This window comes from Odontesthes bonariensis, chromosome 9 (assembly GCF_027942865.1).
Source record: "Odontesthes bonariensis isolate fOdoBon6 chromosome 9, fOdoBon6.hap1, whole genome shotgun sequence".
NCBI lineage: Eukaryota > Metazoa > Chordata > Actinopteri > Atheriniformes > Atherinopsidae > Odontesthes > Odontesthes bonariensis.
The window spans coordinates 1,383,354-1,401,475 of record NC_134514.1 but is presented as its reverse complement, the minus strand read 5'-3'; the positions used below and the strand labels follow the sequence as shown (position 1 = coordinate 1,401,475).

The window sequence follows — 18,122 nt, the reverse complement described above, 5'->3', positions numbered from 1 at the left end:
TTTCCCACACCTCGCATTTGATCGAACTTGTCCTACAGATTTAATGCTACACACTTCAAACTTGGCCAGGTTACTCCTAAGACATGGGGGGAAAAAATTCATGGAGAAACTTTTTCAAACCTCAAAGGGCGTGGCCGTGGCCACGCCTCAAATTTATGACTCGCCATGAAAAATGAATTTGCTTATAACTTCCACATACATTATCCAATCTGTCCCAAACTTCATACGGTGATTGCTGGACCCAGCCTGAATGCGCACATATAAAACAGTAATAAACACCTACAGCGCCACCTGATGGGGGTTGGAAACGTCTTTTTTTTCCACACCTCAAACTCCTCCTACAGATTTAATGCTACAGGCTTCAAACTTGGCCAGGTTACTCTTAAGACATGGGGGGAAAAATTCATGGAGAAACTTTTCCAAACTCAGAATGGTGTGGGCGTGGCCAGGCGGTGAAAATCGTGTGATGGCGTTTGTGATTTGAAAGCCTTATCATGATCGCAAGGTCATGAAACTTGGCACACACGTCCACCCTGATGACCTCGTACGTATGTAAAGGCTATTGTGTGTGGGCGGAGCAAAATGGCTCAGTGGCGCCCCCTAGAAATTTTCAAAAACCCCTCCGCATTTGGGTTTTTATGCGCTTGTAAGTATGCAGAGGGTATCGTGCGTGTGGGCAGAGCTGCAGCTCAAGCGTCCAGCGCATGCCCCAACATGCGTACATCCCAACGTACGCACACCTCGGTCCCGCTCACAGCTGCTTGCAGCTTTCTAGTTATTTTTATTTTTATTATTCTTATTCTTTGCAAAAGGTATGCGAAAACTCAGGAAATTTTGCGAGCACCACCTGCCAGTCGACGACATGAAAGAATCTAAACTTTATATTTTTGGGAGTCGCTCAATGACTCTGTAGCGCCCCCTACAATGCTTAAAAATGGTGCCCGCATTGGGGTTAGTTTCGCGTAGGACAATGAAATTCGGTACACTCATTCATCATGCCCAGACGCACAAAAAAGTCTCTTGCCGCCATGGTCCCACGCCTACAGCATGGCGGCCATTTTGAATGGAAAGTGCCTTTTCGTGCCATTTTTGACCAATTCCACGCCTTGCTTAAGATCGAACTTGTTCTACAGATTTTATGCTACAGACTTCAAACTTGGCCAGGTTACTCTTAAGACATGGGGGGTAAAATTCATGGGAAAACTTTTTCAAAACTTAAAGGGCGTGGCCGTGGCGACGCCTCAAAGTTTGATGACTCGCCATCACTCGCCACAAAAAATTAAGTCGCTTATAACTCCCACATACATTTTCCAATCTGTCCCAAACTTCATACGGTGAATGCTGGACCCAGCCGGAACGCGCACTTATAACATAGTGACATCCACCTATAGCGCCACCTGCTGGTGGTTGGAAACATCTTTTTTTTTCCACACCTCGCATTTGATCAAACTCCTCCTACATAATTGATGCAAAAACCTTCAAACTTGGCCAGGTTACTCTTAAGACATGGGGGGAAAAATTCATGGAGAAACTTTTTCAAACCTCAAAGGGCGTGGCCGTGGCGATGCCTCAAATTTATGACTCGCCATGAAAAATTAAGTCGCTTATAACTCCTACATACATTATCCAATCTGTCCCAAACTTCATACGGTGATATCTGGACCCAGCCTGAACGCGCATACATAAAATAGTGACAGCCACCTACAGCGCCACCTGCTGGTGGTCAGAAACGTCTTTTTTTTCCACACCTCACATTTTGTCAAACTCCTCCCACAGATTTAATGCTACAAGCTTCAAACTTAGCCAGGTTACTCTTAAGACATGGAGGCAACAATTCATGGAGAAACGTTTCCAAACTCTGATTGGTGTGGGCGTGGCCATGCGGTGAAAATCGTGTGATGGCGTTTGTGATTTGAAAGCCTTATCATCATCTCAAGGTCATGAAACTTGGTACACACGTCCACCCTGACGACCTCGTACGTATGTAAAGGGTATCGTGTGTGGGCGGAGAAAAATGGCTCAGTGGCGCCCCCTAGAAATTTTCAAAAACCCCTATGCATTGGGGTTACTGTGTGCTCGTACGTACGCAATGGGAATCGTGCGTGTGGGCAGAGCTGCGCGACTACGGCGTCCAGCGCATGCCCAACGTGCGCACATCCCAACGTACGCACACTCGGTCCCGCTCACAGCTGCTTGCAGCTTTCTAGTTAGGGACCGAGCAGGAACTGCAAGGACCCTATTGTATCTGTAAGGTTTATTAGGGACCGAGCAGTGAAACTGCAAGGACCCTATTGTATCTGTAAGGTTTATTAGGGACCGAGCAGTGAAACTGCAAGGACCCTATTGTATCTGTAAGGTTTATTATTAGGGACCGAGCAGTGAAACTGCAAGGACCCTATTGTATCTGTAAGGTTTATTATTATTATTCTTTCTTTCTTTCTTTCTTATTCTTTGCAAAAGGTATGCGAAAACTCAGGAAATTTTGCGAGCGCCACATGCCGGTCGACGACATGAAAGAATCTAAACATTATATCTTTGGGAGTTGCTCATTGGCTCTGTAGCGCCCCCTACGATGCTTAAAAATGGTGCCCGCAATGGGGTTAGTTTCGCGTAGGACAATGAAATTCGGTACACTCATTCACCATGCCCAGACGCACAAAAAAGACTCATGCTGCCATGGTCCCACGTACACAGGAAGGCGGCCATTTTGGATGGAAAGTGCGTTTTCGTGCCATTTTTGACCGATTCCACGCCTTGCATAAGATCGAACTTGTCCTACAAATTTCATGCTACAGACTTCAAACTTGGCCAGGTTACTCTTAAGACATGGGGGGAAAAATTCATGGAGAAACTCTTTCAAAACTTAAAGGGCGTGGGCGTGGCAACTCCTCAAAGTTCAATGACTCGCCATCACTCGCCACAACAAATTAAGTCGCTTATAACTCCCACATACATTATCCAATCTGTCCCAAACTTCATACGGTGAATGCTGGACCCAGCCTGAACGCGTACATATTATCATAGTGACATCTACCTATAGCGCCACCTGCTGGTGGTCGGAAACATCTCTTTTTTTCCACATCTCGCATTTGATCGAACTCGTCCTACAGATTTAATACTACAAGCTTCAAACTTGGCCAGATTACTCTTAAGACATGGGGGGAAAGAGTCATGGAGAAACTTTTTCAAACCTCAAAGGGCGTGGCCGTGGCGACGCCTTGAAGTTATGACTCGCCATGAAAAATTAAGTCGCTTATAACTTCCACATACATTATCCAATCTGTCCCAAACTTCATACAGTGATATCTGGACCCAGCCTGAACGCGCATAGATAAAATAGTGACATCCACCAACAGCGCCACCTGCTGGTGGTCAGAAACGTCTTTTTTTTCCATACCTCACATTTTATCAAACTCCTCCCACAGATTTAATGCTACAAGCTTCAAACTTAGCCAAGTTACTCTTAAGACATGGAGGCAACAATTCATGGAGAAACTTTTCCAAACTCTGAACGGTGTGGGCGTGGCCATGCGGTGAAAATCGTGTGATGGCGTTTGTGATTTGAAAGCCTTATCATCATCTCAAGGTAATGAAACTTGGTACACACGTCCACCCTGACGACCTCGTACGTATGTAAAGGGTATCGTGTGTGGGCGGAGAAAAATGGCTCAGGGGCGCCCCCTAGAAATTTTCAAAAACCCCTCCGCATTGGGGTTATGCTGTGCTCGTAAGTACACAGCGGGTATCGTGCGTGTGGGCAGAGCTGCAGCTCCAGCGTCCAGCGCATGCCCAACGTACGCACATCCCAACGTACGCACACCTCGGTCCCGCTCACAGCTGCTTGCAGCTTTCTAGTTAGGGACCGAGCAGTGAAACTGCAAGGACCCTATTGTATCTGTAAGGTTTATCATTATTAGGGACCGAGCAGTGAAACTGCAAGGACCCTATTGTATCTGTAAGGTTTATTAGGGACCGAGCAGTGAAACTGCAAGGACCCTATTGTATCTGTAAGGATTATTAGGGACCGAGCAGTGAAACTGCAAGGACCCTATTGTATCTGTAAGGTTTATTATTATTATTCTTTCTTTCTTTCTTTCTTTCTTATTCTTTGCAAAAGGTATGCGAAAACTCAGGAAATTTTGCGAGCGCCACGTGCCGGTCGACGACATGAAAGAATCTAAACTTTATATTTTTGGTAGTCGCTCATTGACTCTGTAGCGCCCCCTATGATGGTTAAAAATTGTCCCCGCAATAGGATTAGTTTCGCGTGGGATGACGAAATTCGGTACACTCGTTCATCATGCCAAGACGCACAAAAAAGTCTCAGGCCGCCATGGTCCCACGTACACAGGAAGGCGGCCATTTTGGATGGAAAGTGCGTTTTCGTGCCATTTTTGGCCGATTCCACGCCTTGCTTAAGATCGAACTTGTCCTACAGATTTCATGCTACAGACTTCAAACTTGGCCAGGTTACTCTTAAGACATGGGGGGGGAAATTCATGGAGAAACTTTTTCAAAACTTAAAGGGCGTGGGCGTGGCAACTCCTCAAAGTTCGATGACTCGCCATCACTCGCCACAACAAATGAAGTCGCTTATAACTCCCACATACATTATCCAATCTGTCCCAAACTTCATACGGTGAATGCTGGACCCAGCTTGAACGCGTACATATTATCATAACGACATCCACCTATAGCGCCACCTGCTGGTGGTCGGAAACATCTCTTTTTTTCCACATCTCGCATTTGATCGAACTCGTCCTACAGATTTAATGCTACAAGCTTCAAACTTGGCCAGATTACTCTTAAGACATGGGGGGAAAGAGTCATGGAGAAACTTTTTCAAACCTCAAAGGGCGTGGCCGTGGCGACGCCTCAAAGTTATGACTCGCCATGAAGAATTAAGTCGCTTATAACTTCCACACTCATTATCCAATCTGTCCCAAACTTCACACGGTGAATGCTGGACTCAGCCTGAACGCGTACATATTATCATAGTGACATCCTCCTATAGCGCCACCTGCTGGTGGTTGGAAATGTCATTTTTTGCCACACCTCACATTTTATAAAACTCCTCCTACAGATTTAATGCTACAAGCTTCAAACTTAGCCAGGTTACTCTTAAGACATGGGGGCAAATATTCATGGAGAAACTTTTCCAAACTCTGAACAATTCGGGCGTGGTCAGGCGGTGAAAAACGTGTGATGGTGTTTGTGATTTGAAAGCCTTATCATCATCACAACGTCATGAAACTTGGCACACACGTCCATCCTGAACACCTCGTACGTATGTGAAGGGTATCGTGTGTGGGCGGAGCAAAGTGGCTCAGTGGCGCCCCCTAGGGTACTTAAAAATGGTCCACACATTGGGGTTAGTTTTGCGTGGGACGACGAAATTCGGTACACTCATTCATCATGCCCAGACGCACAAAAAAGTCTCATGCCGCCATGGTCCCACGTCCACAGGAAGTCGGCCATTTTGGATGGAAAGTGCGTTTTCGTGCCATTTTTGACCGATTCTACACCTTGTATAAGATCGAACTTGTCCTACAGATTTAATGCTACAGACTTCAAACTTGGCCAGGCTACTCTTAAGACATGGGGGGAAAAATTCATGGAGAAACTTTTTCAAACCTCAAAGGGCGTGGGCGTGGCGACGCCTCAAAGTTCTATGACTCGCCATCACTCGCCACAACAAATTAAGTTGCTTATAACTCCCACATACATTATTCAATCTGTCCCAAACTTCATACGGTGAATGCTGGACCTAGCCTGAACGCGTACATATTATCATAACGACATCCACCCATAGCGCCACCTGCTGGTGGTTGGAAACATCTTTTTTTTTCACACCTCGCATTTGATCAAACTCCTCCTACATATTTCATGGTAAAATCTTCAAACTTGGCCAGGTTACTCTTAAGCTAGGGGGGAAGAAAACTCTTGAGAAGCTTTTCCAAACTCTGAACGGTGTGGGCGTGGCCAGGCGGTGACAATCGTGTGATGGCGATTGTGATTTGAAAGCCTTATCATCATCGCAACTTAATGAAACTTGGCACACACGTCCACCCTGATGACCTCGTTCGTATGTGAAGGGTATCGTGTGTGGGCTGAGCAAAATGGCTCAGTGGCGCCCCCTAGAAATTTTCAAAAACCCCTCCGCATTGGAGTTATTATGTCCTCGTACGTACGCAGAGGGTATCGTGTGTGTGGGCAGAGCTGCGGCTCCAGCGTCCAGCGCATGCCCCAACGTGCGCATATCCCAACGTACGCACACCTCGGTCCCGCTCACAGCTGCTTGCAGCTTTCTAGTTATTCTTTCTTTCTTTCTTATTCTTTGCAAAAGGTATGCGAAAACTTAGGAAATTTTGCAAGCGCCACCTGCCAGTCGACGACATGAAAGAATCTAAACTTTATATTTTTGGGAGTCGCTCATTGGCTCTTTAGCGCCCCCTACGATGGTTAAAAATGGTGCCCGCATTGGGGTTAGTTTCGCGGAGGACGACGAAATTTGGTACACTCATTCATCATGCCCAGACGCACAAAAAAGTCTCATGCCGCCAATGTGCCACGTCCACAGGAAGGCGGCCATTTTGGATGGAAAGTGCGTTTTCGTGCCATTTTTGACCGATTCCACGCCTTGCACAAGATCGAACTTGTCCCACAGATTTCATGCTACAGACTTGAAACTTGGCCAGGTTACTCTTAAGACATGGAGGGAAAAATTCATTGGCCAACTTTTTCAAAACTTAAAGGGCGTGGCCGTGGCGACGCCTCAAAGTTTGATAACTCGCCATCACTCGCCACGAAAAATTAAGTCGCTTATAACTTCCACATACATAATCCAATCTTTCCCAAAGTTCAACCGGTGATTGCTGGACCCAGCCTGAAAGCACACATATTATCATAGTGACATCCACCTATAGCGCCACCTGCTGGTGGTTGGAAATGTCTTTTTTTATCCACACCTCGCATTTGATCGAACTCGTCCTACAGATTTATTGCTATAGACTTCAAACTTGGCCAGCTTACTCTTAAGACATGGGGGGAAAGAATCATGGAGAAACTTTTTCAAACCTCAAAGGGCGTGGCCGTGGCGACGCCTCAAAGTTATGACTCGTCATGAAGAATTAAGTCGCTAATAACTTCCACACACATTATCCAATCTGTCCCAAACTTCATACGGTGATTGCTAGACCCAGCCTGAATGCGCACATATAAGATAGTGGTATACACCTACAGCGCCACCTACTGGTGATCGGAAACTTCTTTTTTTTCAACAACTCGCATTTGATCGAACTCCTCCTACAGATTTTATGGTAACAGCTCCAAACTTGGCCAGATTACTCTTTAGCAAGGGGGAAGAAAAATCTTGAGAAACTTTTCCAAACTCTGAACGGTGTGGGCGTGTTCAGGCGGTGAAAATCGTGTGATGGCGTTTGTGATTTGAAAGCCTTATCATCATCGCAAAGTCATGAAACTTGGTACACACGTCCGCCTTGTCGACCTCGTACGTATGTAAAGAGTATTGTGTGTGGGCGGTGCTAAATGGCTCAGTGGCGCCCCCTAGAAATTTTCATAAAACCACTCCGCATTGGGGTTTTTATGTGCTCGTACGTACGCAGAGGATATCGTGCGTGTGGGCAGAGCTGAAGCCCCAGCGTCCAGCGCATGCCCAACGTACGCACATCCCAACGTACGCACACTCGGTCCCGCTCACAGCTGCTTGCAGCTTTCTAGTTATTATTATTATTCTTTCTTTCTTTCTTTCTTATTCTTTGCAAAAGGTATGCAAAAACTCAGGAAATTTTGCGAGCGCCACGTGCCGGTCGACGACATGAAAGAATCTAAACTTTATATTTTTGGTAGTCGCTCATTGGCTCTGTAGCGCCCCCTACGATGGTTAAAAATTGTCCCCGCAATAGGATTAGTTTCGCGTGGGACGACGAAATTCGGTACACTCATTCATCATGCCAAGACGCACAAAAAAGTCTCATGCCGCCATGGTCCCACGTCCACAGGAAGTCGGCCATTTTGGATGGAAAGTGCGTTTTCGTGCCATTTTTGTCCGATTCCACGCCTTGCTTAAGATCGAACTTGTCCTACAGATTTAATGCTACTGACTTCAAACTTGGCCAGGTTACTCTTAAGACATGGGGGGAAAAATTCATTGGCCAACTTTTTCAAAACTTAAAGGGCGTGGCCGTGGCGACGCCTCAAAGTTTGATGACTCGCCATCACTCGCCACGAAAAATTAAGTCGCTTATAACTTCCACATACATAATCCAATCTTTCCCAAAGTTCAACCGGTGATTGCTGGACCCAGCCTGAACGCGCACCTATAAAATAGTGACATCCACCTATAGCGCCACCTGCTGGTGGTTGGAAATGTCTTTTTTTTTCCACACCTCGCATTTGATCGAACTCCTCCTACATATTTAATGCTAAACACTTCAAACTTGGCCAGGCTACTCTTAGGACATGGGCCGAAAAAATCATTGGCCAACTTTTTCAAAACTTAAAGGGCGTGGCCGTGGCGACGCCTCAAATTTATGACGCACCATAAAAAATTAAGTCGCTTATAACTCCCACATACATTATCCAATCTGTCCCAAACTTCATATGGTGAATGCTGGACCCAGCCTGAACATGCACATATAAAAAAGTGATATCCACCTACAGCGCCACCTAATGGTGGTTGGAAACTTCATTTTTTTCCACACCTCTTATTTGATCAAACTCCTCCTACATATTTCATGCTAAAATCTTCAAACTTGGCCAGGTTACTCTTAAGACATGGGGGCAAAACTTCATGGAGAAACTTTTCCAAACTCTGAACGGTGTGGGCGTGTTCAGGCGGTGAAAATCGTGTGATGGCGTTTGTGATTTGAAAGCCTTATCATCATCGCAAAGTCATGAAACTTGGTACACACGTCCGCCTTGTCGACCTCGTACGTATGTAAAGAGTATTGTGTGTGGGCGGTGCTAAATGGCTCAGTGACGCCCCCTAGAAATTTTCATAAAACCACTCCGCATTGGGGTTTTTATGTGCTCGTACGTACGCAGAGGATATCGTGCGTGTGGGCAGAGCTACAGCCTCAGCGTCCAGCGCATGCCCCAACGTACGCACATCCCAACGTACGCACACTCGGTCCCGCTCACAGCTGCTTGCAGCTTTCTAGTTCTTTCTTTCTTTCTTTCTTTCTTTCTTTCTTTCTTATTCTTTGCAAAAGGTATGCGAAAACTCAGGAAATTTTGCGAGCACCACCTGCCAGTCGACGACATGAAGGAATCTAAACTTTATATTTTTGGGAGTCGCTCATTGGCTCTGTAGCGCCCCCTACGAGGCTTAAAAATTGTCCCCGCTATAGGATTAGTTTCGCGTGGGACGACGAAATTCGGTACACTCATTCATCATGCCAAGACGCACAAAAAAGTCTCAGGCCGCCATGGTCCCACGTCCACAGGAAGTCGGCCATTTTGGATGGAAAGTGCGTTTTCGTGCCATTTTTGACCGATTCCACACCTTGTATAAGATCGAACTTGTCCTACAGATTTAATGCTACAGACTTCAAACTTGGCCAGGTTACTCTTAAGACATGGAGGGAAAAATTTATTGGCCAACTTTTTCAAAACTTAAAGGGCGTGGCCGTGGCGACGCCTCAAAGTTTGATGACTCGCCATCACTCGCCACGAAAAATGAAGTCGCCTATAACTCCCACATACATTATCCAATCTGTCCCAAACTTCATACGGTGAATGCTGGACCCAGACTGAAAGCTCACATATAAAATAGTGACATCCACCTATAGCGCCACCTGCTGGTGGTCGGAAATGTCTTTTTTTTTCCACACCTCGCATTTGATCGAACTCCTCCTACATATTTAATGCAAAAACCTTCAAACTTGGCCAGGTTGCTCTTAAGACATGGGCCGAAAAAATCATTGGCCAACTTTTTCAAAACTTAAAGGGCGTGGCCGTGGCGACACCTCAAATTTATGACGCGCCATAAAAAATTAAGTCGCTTATAACTCCCACATACATTATCCAATCTGTCCCAAACTTCATACGGTGAATGCTGGACCCAGCCTGAACGTGCACATATAAAAAAGGGATATCCACCTACAGCGCCACCTGATGGTGGTCGGAAACTTAATTCTTTTCCACACCTCCTATTTGATCAAACTCCTCCTACATATTTCATGCTAAAATCTAAAACTTGGCCAGGTTACTCTTAAGATATGAGGGTAAAACTTCATGGAGAAACTTTTCCAAACTCTGAACGGTGTGGGCGTGGCCAGAGGTGAAAATCGTGTGATGGCGTTTGTAATATGAAAGCCTTATCATCATCGCAAAGTCATGAAACTTGGTACACACGTCCACCCTGACGACTTCGTACGTATGTAAAGGGTATTGTGTGTGGGCGGAGCAAAATGGCTCAGTGGCGCCCCCTAGAAATTTTCAAAAACCCCTATGCATTGGGGTTATTGTGAGCTCGTACGTACGCAATGGGAATCGTGCGTGTGGGTAGAGCTGCGCGACTACGGCGTCCAGCGCATTCCCAACGTGCGCACATCCCAACGTGCGCACATCCCAACGTACGCACACTCGGTCCCGCTCACAGCTGCTTGCAGCTTTCTAGTTATTCTTTCTTATTCTTTGCAAAAGGTATGCGAAAACTCAGGAAATTTTGCGAGCGCCACCTGCCAGTCAACGACATGAAAGAATCTAAACTTTATATTTTTGGGAGTCGCTCATTGGCTCTGTAGCGCCCCCTACGATGCATAAAAATGATCCCCGCAATGGGGCTAGTTTTGCGTGGGACAACGAAATTCGGTACACTCATTCATCATGCCCAGACGCACCAAAAAGTCTCTTGCCACCAATGTGCCACGTCCACAGGAAGGCGGCCATTTTGAATGGAAAGTGCGTTTTCGTGCCATTTTTGGCCGATTCCACGCCTTGCATAAGATCGAACTTGTTCTACAGATTTAATGCTACAGACTTCAAACTTGGCCAGGTTACTCTTAAGACATGGAGGGAAAGATTCATGGAGAAACTTATTCAAAACTTAAAGGGCGTGGCCGTGACGACGCTTCAAAGTTTGATGACTCGCCATCACTCACCACAAAAAATTAAGTCGCTTATAACTCCCACATACATTATCCAATCTGTCCCAAACTTCATACGGTGATAGCTGGACCCAGCTTGAACGCGCACATATAAAATAGTGACAACCACCTATAGTGCCACCTGCTGGTCGTTGGAAACGTCTCTTTTTTTCCACATCTCGCATTTGATCGAACTTGTCCTACAGATTTCATGCTAAAAAATTCAAACTTGGCCAGGTTACTCTTGAGACATGGGGGGAAAGAATCATGGAGAAACTTTTTCAAACCTCAAAGGGCGTGGCCGTGGCGACGCCTCAAAGTTATGACACGCCATGAAGAATTAAGTCACTTATAACTTCCACACACATTATCCAATCTGTCCCAAACTTCATATGTTGATTGCTGGACCCAGCCTGAACGCGCACGTATAAAATAGTGACAACCACCTATAGCGCCACCTGCTGGTCGTTGGAAACATCTCTTTTTTTCCAAAACTCGTATTTTATCAAACTCCTCCTACATATTGAATGCTACAAGCTTCAAACTTGGCCAGGTTACTCTTAAGACATGGATGAAATGAATCATGGAGATACTTTTTAAAACTCTGAACGGTGTGGGCGTGGCCAGGCGGTGAAAATCGTGTGATGGCGTTTCTGATTTGAAAGCCTTATCATCATTGCAAGATCATGAAACTTGGCACACACTTCCAACCTGACGACCTCGTATGTATGTAAAGGGTATCGTGTGTGGGCGGAGCAAAATGGCTCAGTGGCGCCCCCTAAAAATTTCCAAAAACCCCTCCGCATTGGGGTTATTATGTGCTCGTACGTACGCAGAGGGTATCGTGCATATGGGCAGAGCTGCGCGACTACGAAGTCCAGCGCATGCCACAACGTGCGCACATCCAACGTACGCACACCTCGGTCCCGCTCACAGCTGCTTGCAGCTTTCTAGTTATTATTATTATTTTTCTCCGTTATTCTTATTCTTTGCAAAAGGTATGCGAAAACTCTTGAATTTTTGCGAGCGCCACGTGCCAGTCGAGGACATGAAAGAATCTAAACTTTATATTTTTGGGAGTCGCTCATTGGCTCTGTAGCGCCCCCTACGACGGTTAAAAATTCTCCCCTTAATAGGATTAGTTTCGCGTGGGACGACGAAATTCGGTACACTCATTCATCATGCCCAGACGCACAAAAAAGTCTCTTGCCGCCAATGTGCCACGTCCAAAGGAAGGCGGCCATTTTGGATGGAAAGTGCGTTTTCGTGCCATTTTTGACCGATTCCACGCCTTGCTTAAGATCGAACTTGTCCTACAGATTTAATGCTACAGACTTGAAACTTGGCCAGGTTACTCTTAAGACATGGGGGGGGGGGAATTCATTGGCCAACTTTTTCAAAACTTAAAGGGCGTGGCCGTGGCAACGCCTCAAAGTTTGATGACTCGCCATCACTCGCCACAAAAAACTTAAGTCGCTTATAACTCCCACATACATAATCCAATCTTTCCCAAAGTTCAAACTGTGATTGCTGGACCCAGCCTGAACGCGCACCTATAAAATAGTGACATCCACCTATAGCGCCACCTGCTGGTGGTTGGAAATGTCTTTTTTTTGCCACACCTCGCATTTGATTGAACTCCTACAGATTTAATGCTAAATGATTCAAACTTGGCCAGGCTACTCTTAGGACATGGGCCAAAAAACTCATTGGCCAACTTTTTCAAAACTTAAAGGGCGTGGCCGTGGCGACGCCTCAAATTTATGACTCGCCATAAAAAATTAAGTCGCTTATAACTCCCACATACATAATCCAATCTTTCCCAAAGTTCAAACTGTGATTGCTGGACCCAGCCTGAACGCGCACATATAACATAGTAACATCCACCTACAGCGCCACCTGCTGGTCGTCGGAAACGTTTTTTTTTCCCAAAACTCGCATTTTTCGAACTCCTCCTACATATTTCATGCTAAAATCTTCAAACTTGGCCAGGTTACTCTTAAGACACGGGAGGAAAAATTAATTGAGAAACTTTTCAAAACTCTGAACGGTGTGGGCGTGGCCAGGTGGTGACAATCGTGTGATGGCGTTTGTGATTTGAAAGCCTTATCATCATCTCAATTTTGTGAAACTTGGCACACACGTCCAACCTGATGACCTCGTACGTATGTAAAGGGTATCATGTGTGGGCGGTGCTAAATGGCTCAGTGGCGCCCCCTAGAAATTTTCAAAAACCCCTCTGCATTGGGGTTATTATGTGCTCGTACGTACGCAGAGGGTATTGTGCGTGTGGGAAGAGCTGCAGCTCCAGCGTCCAGCTTATGGTCCAACGTACGCACATCCCAACGTACGCACATCCCAACGTACGCCATCTCGGTCCCGCATACAGCTGCTTGCAGCTTTCTAGTTTATTCTTGTATTTTATTCTTTTAAATTTCTTTGTTTTTATTTTTTGTACAGCACTTTGGTCAACTGATGTTGTTGTAAAGTGCTTTATAAATAAAATTGGATTGGATTGGATTGGATTGGAATGTCGCGATGGAGTGAGGACACAAAGGCAAAGCCAGATGTTTTCAGCAGCATATTTCCTGCCCTTCTCATCAATACAGATGTTTTGACTTTGGTCTTTTCATGAGGAAAATTAAAGATGTTTAACACATCAATTTCCTAAAGGCCCGAGTGAAATTCATGAGTTAAAATGTGACAAACACTGCAAAAAAGAACTTACATTTCACTGTTAAACTGTTCAACATCAGCATTTATCAGACTGTTTTGTGTCGATTAAAATAAAATCAAGAAACTTCATGTGGAATTCAATTCAATGCAATTCAATTCATTTTTATTTATATAGCGCCAAATACAACAAATGTCATCTCAAGGCACTTGATAATAAAGTCCAATTCAAGCCAATTGGAATTCAATTCATTGGGGCCTGCAATAGCATTGCATAGGAGTGCCTCCATAAAAATGCATGGCAAGGCACCTATTACTATTCCGTTGGCAAAAGTCTATGGGATTTAACATTGAAAACGTGTCTCTTTATTTATTTATATATTTATAAATATATTTAATCTTCCGTCCACATTAATCCCAACAATATATATATCAAAACGACCGGCTCGATGAGTTTTCGCGGGCTATTACTTTTATTGAAGATTGGAGTTACCATGGCGATGTAATAAGAAAAAAACAGCCCCCCAAAGCCCCCCTAGGAATAAACAGGGGGATGACCTGGAAAAATCATAAAAACCCAAAATTTTGAGCAGTTACTGTGTCATCATGCATTAACCTAGAAACACCATTCAAATGTCAGTCTGTAGATACGTCCGTGCTGTGTTCAGAAGTGAAGACGCCATGTCGATACCTGCTACGGATTTCCCACAGCATGCCTCAAGCGACCCAAAGTTTTGGCCAAAATCTGCAAAATTTGAATTTTTAGAGCAAAACTGCCATTTCATTAGAGTGTGGGAAGAACAAGAGTTCTGACCTCATATTCATTTTCGAATCGCCCTCACGCCTACAAATATCGCTCCACTGCCATTATGTACTGTCATTATATAGGCACGCATGTTGGGATTCATAAAATGTTTTCATATTTCATCTAGGGCTGACCGTTTGCTCTCAGAGCCCCTCAGAGCAAAGTTTTTTAGTCAGCCTAGGTAGTGTGTTTGCTCACTGTGTGTTTTAACTTTTGGAGAGACTGTGAACTCCTTGATTCATCCAGAATAAGTAAGTAAAAGTTTTCTTGTGTACCAGGCAACTTTTTGCTATACTTTGGCTGCTATGTAGGCTTGCTGCTGGTTTAGTTTCACTGTGTGCATCCTGCATCCAGTTTCAGACTCTGGTGCTGGCCTACAGGGCAGTAGAAGGAACAGCTCCTTCATACCTCCAGCCTATGGTCCAGCCCTACAACCCCGCCCGACCACTAAACTCTGCGGCCTCCAGGCGGCCGGCTGCCCCCTCACTCAGCGGTCCCTGCGCACGATCCATACGGTCACGGCTTTTCTCTGTTCTGGTACCCCAATGGTTGAACGATCTCTGACTGATGTCAGGACAGCTGAGTTGCTGCCCATCTTTGGCCGCAGGCTGCAAACCCATCTTTGCAGGAAACACTACCCAGATCCGCCCTCTGAGGACAGCACCTGTTTCGTCCCAGCTCCCTATGCACTTATTTGTCTCCTAATTTGTCTTTGTTTTCTAAATTGTCTTCCCATTTGTCTCGGTACCAAACGTACCGCATTTACTCCAGCACTAGTTTTGCTCTTAGCTTTTTGGTTTTGGAAGGAAATGCACTTATGATTTCTTGTGACGTGAAGTTCTTTTGCCTACCGATGTGGAACAAACTTATTGTAAGTCGCTTTGGTTAAAAGCGTCTGCAAAATGACCGCAATGTAATGCAATGTATACATTTTCAATTAAAAGAACAAAAGCACTGCAATCCAGCTTTGAGTCAGTATCAATAATATATTTAAAAGATGGTAATTTACTTGTTTTATCAAAAGTCTCTTACTGTGCCAGGACAAGTTCAGATATCTGACATAAACCTTGTGCCTTGAGCAAATAATGTTGTCATGTTCATTATAACATGCATCCAGCTGTGCAAAAGGAGAAACAGCTGCCCAGCTTTGATGCATTTTCCTAAGAATTTTCTTTTTCCACATTTTCAATCAAACCACGCTCTGATTTGGTTCAGCTTTGGTTCATTTAGATCATATTACATAAACACACTGACATAACCAGCAACTGCCAGCTGTACATTCCCAAACGTAGCGAAGTAATCCCAAACCATAGCCCTTTCAGTTCTGCTTAAAAGCTACTCGAGGGACTTCAGCTGAAAAGGTGTCTTTGTTCAGCACCATATACTTGCACTGTGACAGTAACCAAACAATTTATCGTTAAATTGTCTACACAAAGGACATCATTCTGAAAGGCAGCTTTTAGGAAGACAGCAACAGTGAAGAAGAACATCTCCTCTTCTACTACGACTAAAATTCAACTTCAGTGTTTAGCAAACAGGTAAAAAAAAGTGAGAATCAATAAAAGATGTGAAGCACCATAGACTTGTGGACATAAAATAACTCAGCAATCTCTTCCTGGAAAGATACCACAGGCTTCTACCATTTGGTGCACATCTGTTCTTTCAACTTTTTGCTGACACAACATGTCACAATCTAAGCTCCTGCATGAATACATTTTAAGGGAGAAACAAAGTGACCATAGTTTGGATATCTTTAATAAAACATGAACACAGAAGAGGTTCTTTTCCTGTATTCAGAGATTTAAAAGAGGCTAAAAACGTGCATCAGTGTGTTTTATGGCTGCGTGATGAAGATAAGCAGAGCTACTTTAAAATCTTATCCGATTAAATAAAATAAACTTATTTCAATCCTTTACATTTGAAATAAGATCTTTACAAATATTCCGGATCTTGGACATGTTCAGACCATATATCGCAGGATTAAAAAGAGGCTGAACAGCGAAGAAATATAATGACAGAAAAATACGCAACACCTTCGGTACATGACTCATGTTAAATCTGCTCTGTGATATTTCAAAGCTACCACCAAAGGTAAAGTTCAAGATGGAAGCCAGGTGAGGCGTGCAGGTGCTGACAGCTTTCTGTCGGGTCTGTTTGGATCCAGAGAAACATACAATAAAAATCTGAATGTAAGTGTAAAGGATTAAAAATAAAGCAACAATGATTGTGCCAAAAGTAGCAATGAGACCATAGACGTTGTTTAAAGTTGTTTCATAGCATGCCAGTTTGACCACAGAGTGCACATCACAGTAAACTTTGTTAATCCTGTTCCCACACAGCTGCAACGGTGTAAGCAGAGATAAAGAGACAACCAAACCAAAACACGGACACAACCACGTCACAGAGATGAGAATGGCAATCTTTTTAGGTGTCATACGTGAGATGTACTGCAGAGGATAACAGATAGCAAGATATCTGTCATAGGACATGACAGCGAGGTTTAAAAACTCTATGCCTCCGTAAGAATGAACAATAAAAGCCTGCAGGAAGCAAAGAGGAGCAGAAACAGTGTGAACGTCAGAGAGGATCTGAATCAGCAGGAATGGAACCAGCCCTGAACTACCATACAGCTCATTCACAAACAGGCTGCACAGAAACATGTACATGGGTTCATGTAAGCTCCTGTTCACACCGATAACCACGATGAGCAGAACATTAGAACCAACTATTAAAATATACAATGACAGGGTGAATATAAAATAAAAGTACTTTAAAAGTCCAGGGTCAAAGTAACCACCAAGTGTGAAATATGAAACCTGTGAGGTGTTCATCATGATGAATCATTCTACACATCAAACAAAGAATGAGTTCATGTTCTGTGAAACAAAGTTGTTGCATTTTTCCTGGTTCAAATCTGCCTTTTTCAACAAGCTCCCGCTGAAAGATAAAACACACACAAAGCCACCACTGAGAGGACCATCCATGCTTCAAACCTGCTGTCCTGCTTCAGTCTCTCTGCCGACTGAAACATTTCAACTTCCTCAACATCTTTTAACTTTTCAGCAGAGGGTGACAGCAGCTGCTGAGTTGCCTCATTATGAAAGTTCCCACTGGTGTTTTAGTTTCCCACCATCTCTGCCCCCCCCCAACTGAACACATCCACTTCTGTCCCTTTTTTCCACCCACTTTTGTGTCGGCTTTGTTTCCCTGCTGATCAGGAAAGGCCTTTAATCCCAATAACATGTTGAAGTCTCTGTCACAGAATGCTGTGATCGACCGTATTAAATGCAGCACTGATGGAGATTTCTTTTTTGTGTGAATCACAATCATTTATACAGCAAATATCTGTTTGAATCAGAGGCTAAATGATTTATCAGGAAGATATTTTATCTTCCAAAACAGCCCTGTTCACGATGTAGTACGTAAAGAGAACTTGATACATTTGTGTGGGCTAACAAAGAGGAACATTTGTGTTTGGTCAAGTACTCCAAGCATATTCTTTCTACCTTCTGATCAAAATCATCTCACATTCA

At 44.4% G+C, this 18,122-nt stretch overlaps 1 protein-coding gene across 1 annotated transcript; it reads right to left on the bottom strand.

Annotated features, from left to right (window-relative positions):
- Positions 1-16,493: 16,493 nt before the first annotated feature.
- LOC142388990 (olfactory receptor 4B13-like) lies at positions 16,494-17,423 on the bottom strand. The gene has a single exon (XM_075474540.1). The coding sequence runs from the start codon at positions 17,421-17,423 to the stop codon at positions 16,494-16,496; it is 930 nt and encodes a 309-aa protein (XP_075330655.1).
- Positions 17,424-18,122: the final 699 nt, after the last annotated feature.

Coding starts and splice junctions, on each gene's coding strand:
- LOC142388990 (XM_075474540.1), bottom strand. CDS start 17,423: ATGATGAACACCTCACAGGTTTCATATTTCACACTTGGTGGTTACTTT.